We start from the raw sequence: 18,677 nt of genomic DNA, 5'->3' as shown, positions 1-18,677 counted from the left end.
AGCTTTTGCAGTAAACTTCAGTTAGCGAAGAGACTCAAAGGAAGGGCTGCTCATCTTTTTGTCCAACTACCTTTTTAGGAAATCAAATCAATCATAATAATCACTATAACTTTCCTTGATTAAGTGCCACACATTATGCTGAGAATTTTGCACGCATTTTCTTATTTACTCCTCACAAAAAAACCTAGTAATTATGTTTATAAACCCATTTTATAGATGAACAAATCCTTGATGAAGATATCAAGGAGCTTCTCAGAGGTCACATGGGCATGAAGTGGCAGAGCTGTGTCAGGACCGCCGCCATATACAAACTGGTCTACCAACCTTGAAACTCAATGTTCAATTCAATGGCTGCTTTTTTCTTATTACTAGCCACAAAATTGAAATCTCAGCTTTTTTCATCTTTTGAGTTGCTCTTCTGATAGAATCTACAAATTAAACATTGGGTTTTTTACCCGACTACATAGTAAGAATCTGGAGATATTGGTTGGCTATCCATGGAGATGTCTTTATAAATTGTGTCCAATCGGGGCAGGTAAATCTTTCAGCAACACCCCCTTAAAAGTGTGTATGAACATGATTGACTGCCACCCCCCAGAAGTGAGCATCACTGTGGGGGAAGGTGTAGACGCTGCCATGGGTCTCAGCGGGGTGGTCTGGTGCTCGGGCTCTGTCTCTGTTGCCTGGGCAACCTTTCTCAGAATGTGAGACACTCACTTTCTCTTCTTTCATGTCGATCTGTGAGAAGGACTAAAAGTTATCGGTTGCCTGTTATCCGCCACTACCTAGTTGAGAGACAAAAGCAGCATTTGAAGAAAGCACACCATCATACCCAGGGTGCTAAAAGATTAAAAATTGATCTAGCCTCTCTCATGAAGCTCTGGAATCAGATGGAAGAAAGATCATCTCCCTGAATCCCAGCAGCTTTTTCTACTCCATTTCTTCTCTAAGAGATGTATTTTATAGTAATTGTCTTTATTTTTTTCTGTTAAATTTCTGAGGAAATTTTGAAAAGACAGTGCTATAGAATGATCATGACATAGGCTTTTGAGAATCAGTCTTCTTGGACTCAAGCCTTAACTTTTCCAGTTGGCAACTGTGTATCTTTTGGCAAGTTATTTAACCCCTCTTAACCTGTTTCCTCATCTATGAAACAGACATGCTCATATATAGATTATGCAGATACTAACCGATTTCCCTTCATGTATTCAAGGTGTACTCATGCGGTAGGCATTCAACTGGATGGTAAGGGAACTACTGTGAGTGAGAAGGTATGCTTGGGGATTCCCCAGCTGTCCAGTGAGGATTCTGTGCTTCCACTGCAGGGGTCATGGGTTCCATTCATGGTTGGGGAACTAAGATCCTGCAAGCCACATAGTGCAGCCAAAAAAAAAAAAAGAAAAGAAATGGTGTCTGCCAACCTTCACAAAGGTTAAATCTGACAGGAAAGGTACATATGTAACTAGTCACTTCTTGTTTTATAACTCCAAACCTGTGTGACTCCATAACTAGGACTACAGATATAGAGTTATGAAATAAGAAACAGAATGAATCATGGAACAAACAACCCAACCTAGTTTAGTTGGAATGAGAGACAGTCTCCTCCAAGAAAAGATACTTAAAATGTGAGAGAAAGTTGGAGTTAGCCAAGTGAAGAGTGAAAAGAATATGTTTGCAAGGAACATATTTAAAGAAAGTGAAAGTAGCTCAGTCGTGTCTGACTCTTTGTGACCCTATAAAGTATACAGTCTGTGGAATTCTCTAGGCCAGAATACTGGAGTGGGTAACCTTTCCCTTCTCCAGGGGATCTTCTCAACCCAGGGACTGAACCCAGGTCTCCCCCATTGCAGGAGGATTCTTTTCCATCTAAGCCACCACGGAAGCCCAAGAATACTGGAGTGGGTAGCCTATCCCTTCTCCAGTGGATCTTCACAACTCAAGAATCGAACCAGGGTCTCGTGCATGCAGGTTGGTTCTTTACCAGTTGAGCTACCAGGGAAGCCCTATATTTAAAGGCTCTTGGGCAAAAGAGAGCACTAAACATAGGAAGAACCAAAAGTGTTTAAGTGCCAATGAGACCAGACCATTCAAGTGAGGTACAGAGTGGTACAAGCTGAGGTTGAGAGAGGGGCTAAAGCTGATGGAGTCTTAGGGTCTCATAAATTATGTTAAGACATATGGATTTAATTTAAAGGTGATGGGAAGCCCTCCAGGGGTTTAAATGGAGGTGACATGTGGAGGAGTTTAAAGGACTGAATAAAACAATATACCCAATATAGCACAGGGAACTATATTCAATATCCTATGATAAACCAAAATGGAAAAGATTATGAAAAAATATATATACACACACACATGCATATATAACGGAATCACTTTGCTGTACAACAGAAATTAACACAACATTGTAAATCAATAATACCTCAATAAAATAAATGGAAAAAGTAATCTACGAAAAGGCTTAGACTAGTGCTACTATGAAGCCACCTCTTAATAAACGGTGGATGCTGTCCTCGTCATCACTTTCTTTGCCTTCTCCCTTCCTCGTACTATTACCAACTCCAGTTAAAAGGAAAAAATCCTGCCATGTACTACAGAAGGAGACTTAAAGTTGTCTGTTATGGACAATCATGTTAATTCTGAAGGGCAGGTAAAACTATTCTCAGCAACACCCAGAAGAGGTGGGAAGCCCAAAGGCAAAATTCTCTTCTTGTCTGCTCTTCCTCCTGTATCTCTGCTCCTCTGCCTCACTCCCTCCTCAGTGAATTCATATGGTTTTTAAGCAATGAAGTCATCATTCTTTTTGGCAGTTCTGTCATTTTCATGTGGTTTCTTTGCTGCAGTCCAAATAGAAAAATGCAGGTGGACCAGATTACATTTTTCCAAGAAAAGGCAAGGGGCTGTGGGTGGGCAGGCAGGGGCTACATTCTCACGCATGAAGTATGAGAGAGCACCTGTGGAAAGCTCAGGTCAGTTGCAAAACAACATGGATCCATACGTGCTTGAGATGAATAAGTGTTGTTTTAACAGAAGACAGACGTCACATTACTTGGCACTTTGCTGTTAAATGAAGACTTTGCGTCTTCAGATAGCAGATATAATGACAGGACTTGGTGAAACGTGAGGAAAGAAGAACTTAACAGCTCTAAGTTCGTTAGACTGTTTATTTTCTTTGTCCTCTGGTCTTGCCACATCGAAGATATGCAGGAAGATTGGGCTAAAGGATTGAGATGGTTGAAGTTGGCAGTCGCTGTGGTATTAGAATATAGACGGGGAAACAGACGATAAATTAGTCATCTATTTCTAATCCTCCTGCTCATAAAAGAATGTGAAGGGACCCAGTGGAGTAGGTTCTGAAAGCAACTCTGCCATGAACTGTGTGTCCTTGGGAATAATTTTGAGCCTCTTTATAAGAATCCTTACCTGTAAAATGCATTTTTAATTGCATGCAGATTATCTGATAGATATCAGTGTGCAGGACAGTTTGTTTGTTTTGTTTTGACTCTGAGGAATGTTGTACAAGGGATGACCCTGCTCTGAGGCACCTACAGGCAGTTGGTGAGAAAAACCACACAGATCGTCTGGGAGAACACACAACAAGGATCAAAGAGTGGCAGCAGAAAACAGCAACGCTCTTCCTGAGGCAAATGAAGGAGTCAGTTTAGCTGCGGAACATGGGCTTATTATCAGACGAATCTGGCTTAGAATACTGGCTCTGCCGCATACTATGTGCGTTCATTCATTTATTCATGTTTTAGGTGCCATTCACATGCCTGATATTGGTTTGGGCTGTGTGGGTATAACAGCAACCAGAACAGAGAAAGAACCCAGGGAAGCAACTTGCTTTATTTCTCTGTCATTCTCTGCCAAGTGTAATCATCTGATTAGCCACATATATGATGAGACCAGAGGGAGAGAACGTTCTCTGAGCGGTCAAAAAAAAAAAAAAAGGGGAACATCTGGTTGGAGTTAGCTTTTTCATTCTTCTGGGTTGGAAAGAATTTAAATAACTCAAACACCTTTTAAAAATATTAACCCTTTGCATCTTTTGGTTGTGGATATTGTGGTGTGTATAACAGATATTTGAGTGCCAACTATGGGCCAGATGTTGTATGAAACAGTTCAAAGTGAGTAAACTTGTTTCAGTGGAAAACATAACTGACCCTTAAGTGAAAGTCTTATGTCTGCAAGTCCAGCTTTAAAAGCAGATTCCCTGATAGCTCAGTTGGTAAAGGATCCACTTGCAATTCAGGAGACCCCAGTTCAATTCCTGAGTTTGGAAGATCCACTGGACAAGGGATAGGCTATCCACTCCAGTATTCTTGGGCTTCCCTGGTGGTTCAGCTGGAAAAGAATGCGCCTGCAATGCGGGAGAGCTGGATTTGATCCCTGGGTTGGGAAGATCCCCTGGAGAAGGAAACAGCTACCCATTCCAGTATTCTGGCCTAGAGAATTCCATGGGGTTGCAAAGAGGAACATGACTGAGCAACTTTCACTTTCCTTTCACTTCCCCACCACCCCTCAAAGGGTGAGAGGTGTTCAAGGAAACGAGGTGTCTGTTTTCTTAGAAGAGTTTCATTGCAAAAAGGGATGAAAAGAGAGAGAACAGTAACAGTGTTATGGTTACTGGAGATTCCATTTGTTTTTGTTTTTGTTAATAGTTTGAAAATATTCGCAAGGAGAAGGCAGCACCGTAATAGGGACAGAGGGGAGGAAGTCAACAGCAGTGGATTTTTCTATGCTGGCTCAGAGTGTGGCATTATATGCAGACCAAACATATACTGTCAGGGAACAAAGGGCAGTTCATCAATGAATAGTCATTAAGGCATTGTAGTGATCCGAGCGGATTCCTCCTCTAAGTGTGCACCTGGATGTGACAGCTCAACTCAGGGTAAAGGAACGGCAGATTCATGACATGACCTTAATGTCTAGGGTCCTGAAATTTCACGTAGTGGAAATTATTATGAAGAAATAGTGATAGAGGAAGGGGTAGGCAAGGTGTGTGTGTGTGTGTAGGATACCTTCTTTTCACTGATGGGGTGAAATAGGGAGGAGATAAATGAATGAGAGAGGTAGGCATGCAAAGGGCTGTGGGAAGAATATCATCAATAGAATACCAGGGTCAGCAGTTTGGACTTTATTCTCAGCACGAGGAGAAGACATTGGAGGATTTTAAGTAGAATGGCATGGTCTGATTCATATTTTTGTAAAAGTGTTTCTGTAGCTCCTTGACAAGTAAGCCAGAGGCAAAAGTGGGAGCAAGGAGACTAGTGAAGAGGCTGTTGTTTTCTCATGGAGGTGATGGTGATGGTGGCTTGGGCCAGAGTGGTGGCAGTGAGTATCAATAAGGACACACTTGAGAGCTCCGTAGAAAGTAGAACCACAGGATTTGCTGATAAATTAGGTATGGAGGAAAGGAAAAGAGGGGAGAGAAAAGGACAAGTTGAATTCTAGCTCTGGAATGTGTCCATTTTAACTGGGACATCCAGGTGAAAATGGCCTTCGTGGAACTCACTGTAGATTCTAATGTCTCGAGCAGTGGACAATTTAGAAAGATTGCTTTTGAGCTAAGGAGTGTCCTTTAAGTATTAGGTCCCAAATCCTACCACACAAGATGTGCCAACTCCTACTAGGTCTCTTTGCAGTTGCTATGTGACCTACCAGATTTGCTTTCAGCACCAACATATAGCCAAAGAAAATGGCTTTGTTCATAAAACCCAATCCTATAATATTTACTCAACAGGACATGATCTTTATCTTTGCCAGTGTCTTTATCCACTGGTGTTTCATCTTTAACTTAGAGCCAATCTGGCCAACAGCATTTTTTGTTTGCAACAGCATCTTACCCCATTTGGATGTCTAATTTGTTCCCACATCTGAAGTGCTTTATTTAGTAGATTGTCACTTTGCTGACAAAGGTCCATATAGTCAAAGCTATGGTTGCTTCAGTAGTCATGTATAGATGTGAGAGTTGGATCATAAAGGAGACTGAGCTCTGAAGAATTGATGCTTTTGATCTGTGGTGCTAGAGAGACTCTTTGAGAGTCCCTTGGACAGCAAAGAGATCAAACTAGCCAATCCTAAAGGAAATCAACCCTGAATATTCACGAGAAGGCCTGAAGCTGAAGCTCCAATCATTAGGCCACCTGATGTGAAGTGCTGACTCATTAGAAAAGACGTGGATGCTGGGAGAGTTTGAGGGCAAGAAGGAAACGACAGAGAATGAGATTGGATGGCATCATTGACTCAAGGGACATGAGTCTGAGCAAACTCTAGGACATAGTGAAGGACAGGGAAGCCTGGCATGTGGCAGTCCATGGGGTCGCAAAGAATTGGACGTGGCTGAGTAACTGAAGAACAATAACATCTTGAGCTCAAATTTAGAGATTATTGTGAACACATCCTAAAGATGGAGATTGCCAGATATGGGAAATGGTGCCAAGAAAAGATACAAATCATTAACTTTGGGATATGACCTTTATACAGGTAATGGTGAGGTACCAGGATGCAGTCCAGTGGGACAGCTGTGTACACTGCTACCACCCTCACCACTGCTTCCCAAAGGACCCTGTGGATAGTCTCCTCTGAATCCAGGTTACACAAGCTTGATGAATACAAACCACGTGGCTCCTTTAGCATTTCATCTTGCTCATGACTGAAGGCCCTCTTTAGAGGAAAGAGAAAATATACTGCAATTGATCTTTAAAAGTATTGTAACATTCCAAGTGTCAATATTGGTTTGAAATGATTGCATCATTTTCTGAAATTATGATTTGTGTGAGGCATGTCATGAATTATAATTAATGTACATATGCATTGAAGTCTACTTGCAAAGAAACCCTCTTCTCTCTCTCAAACACTGGAAATTAAATATTTATACTTGTTGTGATTTCATATATACATAGTTAATATTGCCTCTCAAAGCCACCTGCTCTGCATCATATGTCATTTTCTCTGCTGATTCCTCATAACCCATATATTTGGAGTTGGGTGAACCCAGCTGAAAATCTTACCAGAGATCATATATATATACACATAGAGAGTGGAAAGCTCTAGTTAGATCCATTTCAGTAAAACGTAGGAAATAAATGGGTTGTCAGTAGTCTCATTGCTTTAAATGATATCTTCTTACAGTCGAATTCGTTAAAGGATTTAAGAGTTTACTTTTTAGTCCTTGAGTTTGAATTACTGATTGGTGGTGGTGGTTGTTCAGTCGCTAAGTCATATCCGACTCTTTGTGATCCCTTGGACTGCAACACACCAGGCTTCCCTGTCCTTCACTGTCTCCCAGAGTTTGCTCAATTTCTGTCCATTGAGTCATTGATGCCATCCAACCATTTCATCCTCTTGTCACCCCATTCTCCTCCTGCCTCAATCTTTCCCATCATCAGAGTCTTTTCTAGTGAGTTGTTTCTTCACATCAAGTGGCTGAAGTAGTGAAGCTTCAGCTTCAGCTTCAGTTCTTCCAATGAATATTCAGGGTTGATTTCCTTTAGGATTGACTGGTTTAATCTCCTTGCTGTCCAAGGGACTCTCAAGAGTCTTCTCCAGCCACCATAATTCAAAAGCATCAGTCCTTTGGTGCTCAGCCTTCTCTATGGTACAACACTCACATCTGTACTCCTAGACTCCTAGGAAAACCGTATCTTTGACCATACGGACCTTTGCTGGCAAAGTGATGTTTCTGCTTTTTTTTTTTTTTTTAATTTATTTTTTAATTGAAGGATAATTGCTTTACAGATTTTTGTTGTTTTCTGTCAAACCTCACCGTGAATTAGCCATCGGTATAAATATATCCCCTCCCTCGAGAACCTCCCTCCCATCTCCTTCCCCATCCCACCCCTCTAGGTTGATACAGGGCCCCTGTTTGAGTTTCCTGAGACAGCAAATTCCTGTTGGCTATCTATTTTACGTATGGTAATGTAAATTTCCATGTTACTTTCTCCATACATTTCACCCTCTCCTCCCCTCTCCCCATGTCCATAAGTCTGTTCTCCATGTCTGTTTCTCCATTGTTGCCCTGCAAATAAATTCTTTGGTACCATCTTTCTAGATTCCATATATATATATATGCGTTAGGATACAATATTTGTCTTTCTCTTTCTGACTTACTGACTTACTTCACTCTGTATAATAGGTTCTAGGTTCACCTACCTCATTAGAACTGACTCAACTGTGTTCCTTTTTATGGCTGAGTAATATTCTACTGTGTATATGTACCACAGCTTCTTTATCCATTCATCTGTTAATGGACAGCTATTTTGCTTCCATGTTCTAGCTATTGTAAATAGTGCTGCAGTGAACATTGGGGTACATGTGTCTTTTTCAGTTTTGGTTTCCTCAGGGTATATGCCTCATAGTGGGATTGCTGGGTCATATGGTGGTTTTTTTTCCTAGTTTTTAAAGGAATCTCCATACCATCTTTCATAGTGGCTGTATCAGTTTACATTCCCACCAACAGTGCAAAAGGGTTCCCTTTTCCCCCACACCCTCTCCTGCATTTATTGTTTGTAGACTTTTTGATGATGGCCATTCTGACTGGTGTGAGGTGATATCTCGTTGTAGTTTTGATTTACATTTCTCTAATAATGAACAGTATTGAGCATCTTTTCATGTGTTTGTTAGCTATCTGTATGTCTTCTTTGGAGAAATGTCTGTTTAGGTCTTTTCTCCACTTTTTGATTAGGTTGTTTTTCTGGTATAGAGTTGTACATTTCTGCTTTTCAATACGCTGTCTAGGTTTGTCATAGCTTTCCTTCTTCTAAGGAGGAAGCATCTTTGAATTTCATGGCTGTAGTCCCTGTCGGCAGTGATTTTGGAGCCCAAGAAAATAAAATCTGTCACTGTTTCCACTTTTTCCCCTTCTATTTGCCATGAAGTACTGAATGGTATTTGAAATATATCTATTGTATTTACTAGAGAGTATGAATGGGTTACTCAATTCTCCATGTCTCAATATAGTTCCATCTTTTCAAATAGAGATAATCATATAATTCATGGACCATGCCCTGTGGGGTCTTTGGATAAAGGTAAATTAGAGATTTGAAAGGTTGAAGGGATTGTTTTAAGGTGACAAATTTAGAAAAATCCTTGAAATTCAGAAAATAGAGAGGCCTTGGATGAGAAAGAGTTTCAGTCTCCTTGGAAACACATACTGGCCTCTATTTCTTTCCATTCTAACTAAGCTAAGAACTTCCTTGAATGTTTCTGCCGTGGATGTAGCGCTGGCTTGAAATGTTGGGCTAAAACGACCAATCACTCAAATCAGAGACAATAAGCCCTAGGGATTTCCCCTCTCTTTCTCAAACACAATATGTTCTTTTATTTTACTTATTGACTGTGCTGGGTCTTCATTGCTGTGCACCTGTTTTCTCTAGTTGTGGCAAGCCAAGGCTACTCTCTAGTTGTGGTGCGTGGACTTCTCATTGCAGTGGCTTCTCTCGTTGCTGAGTACAGGTTCTAGGGCCCCTGGTCCTCAGTATTTGGTGGCCCATGGGCTCAGCTGCCCCACTGCATGTGGGATCTTCCCAGACCAGGAATTGAACCCATGTGCCCTGCATTGTGCAGGCTCTCATTCGCTGCACCACCAGGGAAGTCCAAATGCTATGTATTCTTTGTGAAGAATGTCTTTTTCAAAGCACCAGTCCTTCTTCCCTTCTGCCTTCTCTATGCTCCTGAGTAATAACAAGAACAAGCATTTAGGTAGCATTGTTTTTGTTTTAAGTACTTGGCTCTCTCTATGCTCTGAAATCACAGTAAATAGACACTTCCAATCAAATATAAACTTAGTCTTGCTTCTAATTCTAAACATCTTACCCTCAGAGCAGACAGTCACCTCAGGACCACTGCATTTCAGTAATGGCCAGAAATGAAACACTAGGCAGATATCTACTACAATTCTTGGCACAGGGCAGTTTTAGCAACATTCCCTGCATGGTTCTTGAAAGTTTCTTGGATATAGATAGGATTTAAATGTACCAGTATATAATCTCCCAAAGAGCACAGGATCTGTCTTTTTTCCTATTATATTTCCATACCAAGGTAGTACTTGGAGGTTTGTTATGAATGAATAAATAAATGAATGAATGCATACAATAATTGAAAGAACAAAAGAGATTGTAAACTGTGTCATCTCTTTGTGAACGTGCAGAATGTCTCAGCAACCTTTGTCTGTCCTGAAAATATTGGTTTTCTTCCGTCTGCTCTTTGGTATATAACTCCTACTTATTCTTCAGGTGTTAGGAATTGTCACCTTCTTCAGGAATTGGCCATTGATTCCTCAAATGAGAAGATGCCTCTCCTTAGGCTACCTTGTACCTCTCTTACAAAATTTAACACATACTGTTTTAAATCCAAGAGCTTCCCAGGTTGCTCAGTAGTAAAGAACCTGCCTGCCAATGTAGGAGACACAGGTTTGATCCCTGGATTGGGAAGATCCCTGGAGGAGGAAATGGCAACCCACTCCAGTATTCTTGCCTGGAGAATGCCATGGACAAAGTGCCCCACAGGGTCCCAAAGTCGGGCACAACTGAGCATGTACACGTGTCTTAAATCTGAGCACTATGCCTGATTCATCTCCCCCTCTGTGGAGAGAACCTAAGTGCAGAGAGGGTACCTTTATTCACTGTGTTAACCCAACCAAGCTTGATGTGCTACCCATTCTCAACAAGTTTCTTACGAACTAAGAAATATACAAAGAAGGTGGCTGCATGTAGAAGAAAATAGGATGGAGGTGTGGCCATGTAGAGAAAAGAGTCATTTGCCCTTCTATGAGGAAAAATAAGTAGTAAGAACTGTTGATACAAAAGGCAGCAGTCTCCCGTGTGAGGTAGTGCCTGCCCTATGCCTGGCTTAGGATAGCCCTGTCAAAGATGGAGCACTGGCAATATGATGTTTTTGTTTTTGCTTTCCAGGGTTAATCTCTTTATTTTTTTAATTGGATTATAATTGCTTTACAATGTTGTGTTAGTTTCTGCTGTACAATGAAGTGAGGCAGTTATATGTGTACACACATCACCTCCCTTCCCATGCCCCTCCTATTCTCACCCCTCTAGGTCATCACAGAGCATCGAGTTGAGCTCCCTGTGCTGTACAACAGCTTCCCCCTAGCTATCTATCTTATACATAGTGGTGTATATATGTCAGTCCTAATCTCCCAATTCATCTCACCCTCTGTTTCCTCCCTGTGCCTTTAAATTTAAGTAATTTAAAATGCCTTTAAATTTAAGTAATCAAATAATCAAATAAATACCAACTATGATTTATTTTAAAGGTGAAAGAAGTATCTGACAGAGCTGATCTAGACCCTAAGGAAACAATGACTGAAGTGTGATATGAAGGATGAAGCAGAGTTAACTGTGTGAAAGGGGGGTGGCAAAGCATTTTTGACAGGGAACAGCCTATGCCAAGGTCCTATGGTAGGCAGAGGGGTATTAAGCATGATACATTCAAGAGCCCAAAGGAAGACCCGTGTGTTTAGACAGCAGAGATTTTCAGAGAGAGTATTAGAAAATACTTTTAGAAAGAAATATAGGGACCAGACCATACTTCACTGTGGGGACATGTTAATGATTTTATACTTTATTTTTAAAAGACCATAAGAAGCCATTAAAAGGCAGGATTGCATGATACAACATCATTGTTTTAATCAGCTTGTGTTGTCATAATAAAATACAATAGTCTAGGTGGGTTGAACTATTATTTCTCACAGTTCTGGCTGGAGGCTAAAAGTCTAAGACCAGGATGCTGGCATGATGGGTTCTGGTGAGAGCCCTCTTTCTGGCTTGCAGACAGCCACTGTCTCACTGTCTCCTCACATGGTGGGACAGAGTGCGTGTCAATCTCCTCCTCCTCTTATGGCACTAATCCCATCATGGGAGCCCTACTCCCGTGAACTCACCTACCTCCAAAGGCCCCATCTCTAAATCCCACCACACTGGGAGTTGGGGTTTCAATGTATATGAATTGGGAAGGAGCACATACAACATTTAATTAATAACAAATTATTATTAATAGTAACATCATTGAACATTTACTGGGTGCTTGCTGTGTGCCAGGCAATATGCTAAGGGCTTTATGTGAATTATTTAATTTCATCCTCTTAGCACAGGGGTCCCTGCCTCCAGGGTCTAATGCCTGATGATTTGAGGTAGAGCTGATATAATAATAATAAAAATAAAGTGCATAATAAATGTAATGTACCTGAATATCCTGAAACTCTTCCCCCCAACCTGGTTCACAGAAAAATTATCTTCCGTGAAACTGGTCCCTGGTGCCAAAAAGACCGGGGACTGCTGCTAGCAGATAGGGCACTTGATGTTTCAAGCTCAGGGCTAACACTGGAGTGAAGCAAGCTACAAGCCTACAGTGTAAAAGTTCAGAAGGATGTACTTACTGACAGGGTCGTGTCACAACTCTGACAGTAAATACCTCCTTCAGTTTTGCACCCTGGGAACCTCATTTGTCCCACTCTATCTAGAAACTAGGTTGAGTCAACCTGTTCTGGGTTATTTCGCTGTTTGTAAATGATCAAACTAGGTTTTGAACCCAGGGCTAGAGAGTTCCTAAAATTCTTTTCTATTTCTAAAATTTTGTGGGTTTTCCCCCCAGTTTTATTCAAATGTAATTGACATACATCACTGTATAAGTTTAAGGTGTATAGCATGACGGTTTGATTTACATGTGTTGGGATATCATTACCACAATAGGTTCTGTTAACAATCATCTTCTCATACAAATATAATTAAAAGATGAAAAGAAAAATTTTAATTAAAAAAAAGAATTTCCAAACAAACACTTAGCTGCCCTCCTCATTGCTGGGTTCCCATAAAAATGAAATTATTTGCCATGAAAGATTAAATTTCATATTAGACTTCAAATTGTAAATAGCCACACTGAGCTGCAATGAATTCAGAGGGAGAAAACTGATAAAATAGAGGATTCAGCCCGTGAAATGGACTATCTCAACATTATATGAGAGATGAGAAAGAATGAGTCAAATATTTAAAAAGTAAACAGGTTTTTCCCATTAATTTTAAGCCAACAGACTGAAAATTAAATCTTCTTTCTGCAATTAGATAAATGGATGTCAATCAGATAGGAAACTGCTAAAGAAATTAGCTATGAGGTAGTCCTTAATCTGTTTTCTGTGTGTGGGGTGGGGGGGAGGTGGTGGTAGAAATGTAATCTGTTATCAGCACAGGTATGATTGAATTATTAATAATATTGTGCAAGGCCACCTAGAAACCAGAGCTTGGGGACTCTTAAATCTATTCTAATTGAAACAGAGAATCAGCAGACTGGAAAAGACCCTGACTCTTCTCAAGATATGTCACAGTATATGACACGGAGGACACGTGGGTCTTGCCACACAGTGGCAGCTGCAGGCTGACCTTTTGGCAAATTTAATCTGCAAATGGGTCCCTGGTTAAGAGAGTTAATGCCTTCTATTATTAAGGAGCCTTCCTTCTATATTTTGGAAAGCCTTGTTAAACTATTTCATGCCAAGGTATTATGCAGATTGTCTAACTAACAGGAAGATTATGGATGCAAATAAATCAAATTTTAAAATGAAAGGTTTTGCTGACCTCTTAAGAGGATAATAATACATGTATAATTGTGAGGAAAATGCTCGCTCACAGATCATCAGGATAAGAAAAGGATCACGTTGTCCTTCCTTGAAGTAGATTGAGGTTAGAATGGAAATCCAGGGACACCCAGAAACTAATGAACTAAATTCAAGAAGTGCTCAAGCTAATACTGTTACTCCCTCTTTCCTGTGGCTTTAATAGGGGAAGGGAATCATAGTCTAGGAGAATGGATGGATGGGGTCCCCATGGGACCTTGAGTAAGTCACTTAATCTCTCAGTGTAAATTTCTACTGTGGGAATAGTTGGTGGTTAGAAACAGCTGGGGTCACTGACCCCACTTCTTTGTGTGATGTCCCGCTGCCCTCTCTTAGCCCCAAGGGAACTCTTCTCCCACTTTTAGCTATACTTCTCCATCTGCTTTTTCTTTGGTGACTGTCTCCAGGGGCTGATCTCAAGGTCCTAAAGTAAACCTAGTAGGTTAGGAGCATGCGTTTTACATCAAAGGGAACCTGACATTGAATCCCAGGTCTAGCATTTACTTGCGTGTGTCCCTGGACAAATTCTTCCGTCCCCTAGGTTATCAGCCTCTTCTCTAGAACGTAGGAACGATCATATGAACCTTACAGAGCAGAGTCCTCTAAACTCTCTTAGTTCACAGAGCTCTGATTGTGTCTCAGTGATGCCAAAAGAAATGCCAACAATTACTTTATTAAGTAATTAGGTTAGAATAACTTAATACATATTTATGTACAAAGAATTTAGTAGCATTTTAAAAAATAGATGTATATATGAATAAAGGTTTTTTCTATTTAACTTTTCAGTAATCACAGGTTCTTGCTAATGGAATGTGTGCATCTGTTAATCACAGAACAGTTTCTTAAGCCTTGAAATCACATTTGCCCTTACACGTTCATTTTCCCACCATACTTGGATTGAATCACAGCAGCTGCTAAAAACCATGCTTTGCAAAGATGTGACACGTAGCACAATTTAATGTTGAGACTGTGATCTACCTCAAGCTAATAATTTTCCTGGCGTCTGACATATGTGTTTCTCTCTCAAATCTGCCACGGCACCCCTGTCCATTTGCTGTGATGCCCTGAGGTACCTGTGTCACTTTGGGTACCGTGATTTTAGGAACCATATTGATTGATTTTTGGATGAGAAATGTGGGAGTGGTATATCAAGAACTTGACTTTGAACTTGTTTATAAAATAGTACCTGCTGCACTGCTTTGCATATTTCTAAGGTCATTATTTATAAGGAAGGGGAAATGTGGTTTTCCTCCCAGGGAATGCAGTGCTGCCAAACACTGATCAGGCAGTTTGAATGTCTAACCAAGTGCTACCTACTGTGGGTGTGAAATATGCTCCCAGGAACCTCACAATTAGGTTGGAGAGGTAGGGTAAACACGTATGAAACAACAGGAAACAAGTCACCAGTTCTAAGTAATAAAGTAGTACAGGATTTCAAAGGCATAAATGATGAAAGTGACTTGGGAGAAGGAAGGAACTGAGTGGGATCTTGACAAACCAGCATTTATTTTGGGCCAGGGAGGAGGGGCCCTCCCAACGAAGGGAACTGGGCAGTCATGGGCTAATGTTTACCGCTCTGCAGCCAGTGAGAGAATGTTCACACCCACCTTGCCCTCAGCACCTTCTCCAGCTTTGTGAGGACCAGACAACACATGGATGCTCTTGTCAGTTTGGCTCCTCTGTAATGACACGAACTGCACAAGCATTCTTTATCTGCTACTGAAAATTTCTGTGATGAGAATGTAAGCCAACCTTTCACAACACTAATACAGGAAATACTCATTTTGACCCAGGTCCAGGAGAAAGCCCTGCTTGTGCTGGGTCTTCAGGAAGGGGCACAAAGATGGCTTGCTGTATGTGCCACAACAGTCCACCAACTCACTGGTACCCCAAAATGCAGATTTATTTCTTGATTTTTACCTTCTACTTCAGCAAATGTCAGATGTTGTTTTGCCAATGTATAACCCAATGACTTTCAGATTTGTGCTGATAATTTAGGAAGTGAACATTCAATTTCACACACCCCCCACCCTCCTTCACCTTCCCCCTTCCCTATCAGAAAAGCATCCCTCTTCCATCCTCTGTTCTCAGTGAATCAGCTGAGAAGTATCTCACATTTCTGATCTTCTGTCCTGGCCTTTATCCCTGTAACATCCACTTCTAGGTAGAACTCATCTTGCTCTAGGTCCAGGGGTAACTTACTTCTCCCCCATCAGGTCTAATACATCTTGTCACCATGATTTTGCCTTTTTTACAATGTAGAATCAACACAGCATGTAACATTTTGTTTCCGACTTACTTCACTTACTGCACTGATTTTGAGACATCATCTGTGTTGCATTTGTCGGCAGCGAGGTCCTTTTAATTGATGTAGATGACAGCAGCATTCACCATTTGGTGGACATTTGGGTTGTTCCAGTTTGAGGCTTTGTATTTTAATGTTCATAACAATTTTAAGGTGTTGTGAACATTAAAATACAAATATCTGTGTGGATGGACATATGTTTCTACTTCTCTCAAATCAATATCTAGGAGTATATGGAATGGTGTGTGATTAACTTTACAGGAACCTACGAAGTATTTTCTAAAGTAATAGCATTTTGCATTCCCACCAGCTAGTTATGTATGAGAGTTCCAATTGCTCCACACACTCACCAACACTTGATACGGTTAGTCTTAGCAACTGTAGTAGATGGGCAGTGCTTTTATTGTGGTTTTAATTTGCATTTCTCCAATGATTAGTAGTGTTGAATGTATTTTCTTGCACTTACTTGCTTTTTGTATATTTTCTTTGATGAAGCATCTTCATCTATTTTGTCCCTATTTTTGTCAGGTTGTCTTTATATTATTGAGTTGTAAGATTTGTTTTAGATATGGTAGATATACATTCTTTATCAGTTATGTTTAGTTTATATTTTCTCACAGTCTTGCCATGGGAATGATTTTTTAAAATCTGGTCCCTGGTGTTAATGTTAATATTTGCTGCTGCTGGACATGGCCTTGCAGTGACCCCTGGTTCATTGTCCACATGTGCATTTTCACTCCTGGCACCTTGGGTCCACCAGTGTGTTCATAATATTTCTACTTATCTCTCAGGGACCTGTAGGAACTAGTAGTCTCTTTCACCCTATGCTGAGTTTGCAAGATTCTGAGCAGATGTAGTCAGCTGGTTGACGTGAAGAGTCGTTACATCTGTCACTGGGCACCACATTGATTAGACGTGAGGTTTCTCCATCTCACAGCAGCTCACAGCCCCTCTGGACCATAGTTTAGAACTTGAGGCACAAGTTCCCACTGTTATCTGAGATTTCCCACAACACATCTGTACTTTCTATCACTCATCTGTCTGTCCTAGGACTGGGCTTAATGAGCCTTATCCAAGACTCAGGGGACCCAAGTACTGGATTAGCCCTTCTCATCTTCCTGCTTCCTGCCTCTTGGTCAGACTTTGGTCACCTTTAGTAATAATGCCCTTATGCAATCAATTTGAATCCTTCCCTTTTTTTCTTCCTCATAGAATTAATGCCAAGTTTTCAGTCTTCCAGGCATTGCTGCTAAGTATTTAAAGCCAAGCTTTTGATTTTCAAAAATCCTTTTTGTTCCCATCTCAGGCACCAGATTTGAAGGTTAATATCCCTGCTATAAGTTTTATAAAAATCCAATTAGAAACTAACAAAGAATATAACATTTTGGTCTTTCTGGCTTTATCGTCTTTCTAAATTGTGTGTACAAAGAAGGCTACTTCTTCTGACCAAATGATAAGTTTGAGAAAGACTGAGAGTTACCTCTTAATTCTACAAAATATTACCCTACTGTAGTTGGCTTTTGGTGGGGTCAGGGGGCTGAGTGAGAAGTCTCTAGGAGAACAGTCTATGTATAGACAAGAATATCACTAATAACTCAGAGACAGGAAGCCAGCGCATATTCAGAAAATAACAATAAATGTAATTGTTACATTGATCATGATATTGGCAGAATCTACTATTTATTCTGGGTGTACAGTTTGCCAACTCTGGCTCAAGCACTTTCTTAATAAAGTTTGTAATGATTATCCCTATTTTCCTATTGAGACTGAGAATTCTGATGCAACTTAAACTTTCCTGAGGTCAGAAAATATATCTTCAGGATTTAAAACTCCAGATCAATCTGACTTTAAAGCATATACTCTTAACCATTAGAACATGGGTTCCCAGACTATTTGATGACTTCTTTACCACCTTAAAAATTATTGAGGACCCCAAAGAACTTTGATTTATGTATGGAATATCTGTTTATATTTACTTTAGTGTGTTCGTCTCTCAGTCATGTCCGACTGTGACTCCATGAACTGTAGCCTGCCAGGCTCCTCTACACATGGAAGACTACACATGGACATCACAGATGGTCAACACTGAAATCAGATGGATTATATTCTTTGCAGCCAAAGATGGAAGCTCTATTCAGTCAGCAAAAACAAGACCTGGAGCTGACCATGGCTCAGATCATGAACTTTTTATTGCCAAATTCAGGCTTAAATTGAAGAAAGTAGGGAAAACCACCAGACTATTCAGGTATGACCTAAATCAAATCCCTTATGATTATACAGTGGAAGTGACACATAGATTCAAGGGATTAGATCTGATAGACAGAGTGCCTGAAGAACTATGGACAGAGGTTCATGACATTGTACAGAAGGCAGTGATCAAGACCATCCGCAAGAAGAAGAAATGCAAAAAGGCAAAATAGTTGTCTAAGGAGGCCTTACAAATAGTTGAGAAAAGAGAAATGAAAGGCAAAGGAGAAAAGGAAAGATATGTCCATCTGAATGTAGAGTTCCAAAGAATAGCATGGAGAGATAGGAAAGCCTTCCTCAGTGATCAGTAAAAGAAATAGAGGAAAACAGTAGAATGGGAAAGACTAGAGATCTCTTCAAGAAAATTAGAGATACCAAGGGAACATTTCATGCAAAGATGGGCATAATAAAGAACAGAAATGGTATGGACCTAACAGAAGCAGAAGATATTAAAAAGAGGTGGCAAGAATACACAGAAGAACTATACAAAAAAAAGATCTT

The 18,677-nt window shown here is 40.5% G+C and overlaps 1 protein-coding gene across 35 annotated transcripts in view; it reads left to right on the top strand.

Moving 5' to 3' along the window:
* Positions 1 to 18,677, top strand: part of PPP2R2B (protein phosphatase 2 regulatory subunit Bbeta) — a 764,919-nt gene that overhangs the window by 385,534 nt on the left and 360,708 nt on the right. For 21 of the 35 annotated variants that reach the window (XM_081505068.1, XM_081505060.1, XM_081505061.1 and 18 more), the window contains one exon: positions 1,851 to 1,968. The exons of 13 other annotated variants lie outside the window; for them this stretch is intronic. Coding sequence is in view for 1 of the 22 variants with exons in the window: in XM_081505042.1 (XP_081361168.1) it covers positions 1,851 to 1,968 (118 nt within the window). In the remaining 21 variants the exon portion in view is untranslated. Of the gene's footprint in view, positions 1 to 1,850; positions 1,969 to 15,423; positions 15,509 to 18,677 lie in introns of those variants that run through there. One more of the 35 variants, XM_081505072.1, reaches the window with a different exon arrangement.

This window comes from Giraffa tippelskirchi, chromosome 6, assembly GCF_054371585.1.
Source record: "Giraffa tippelskirchi isolate mGirTip1 chromosome 6, T2T-mGirTip1v1.2.pri, whole genome shotgun sequence".
NCBI lineage: Eukaryota > Metazoa > Chordata > Mammalia > Artiodactyla > Giraffidae > Giraffa > Giraffa tippelskirchi.
Note: the sequence above shows the minus strand (reverse complement) of the source record. Positions and strands in the feature narration are given on the sequence as shown.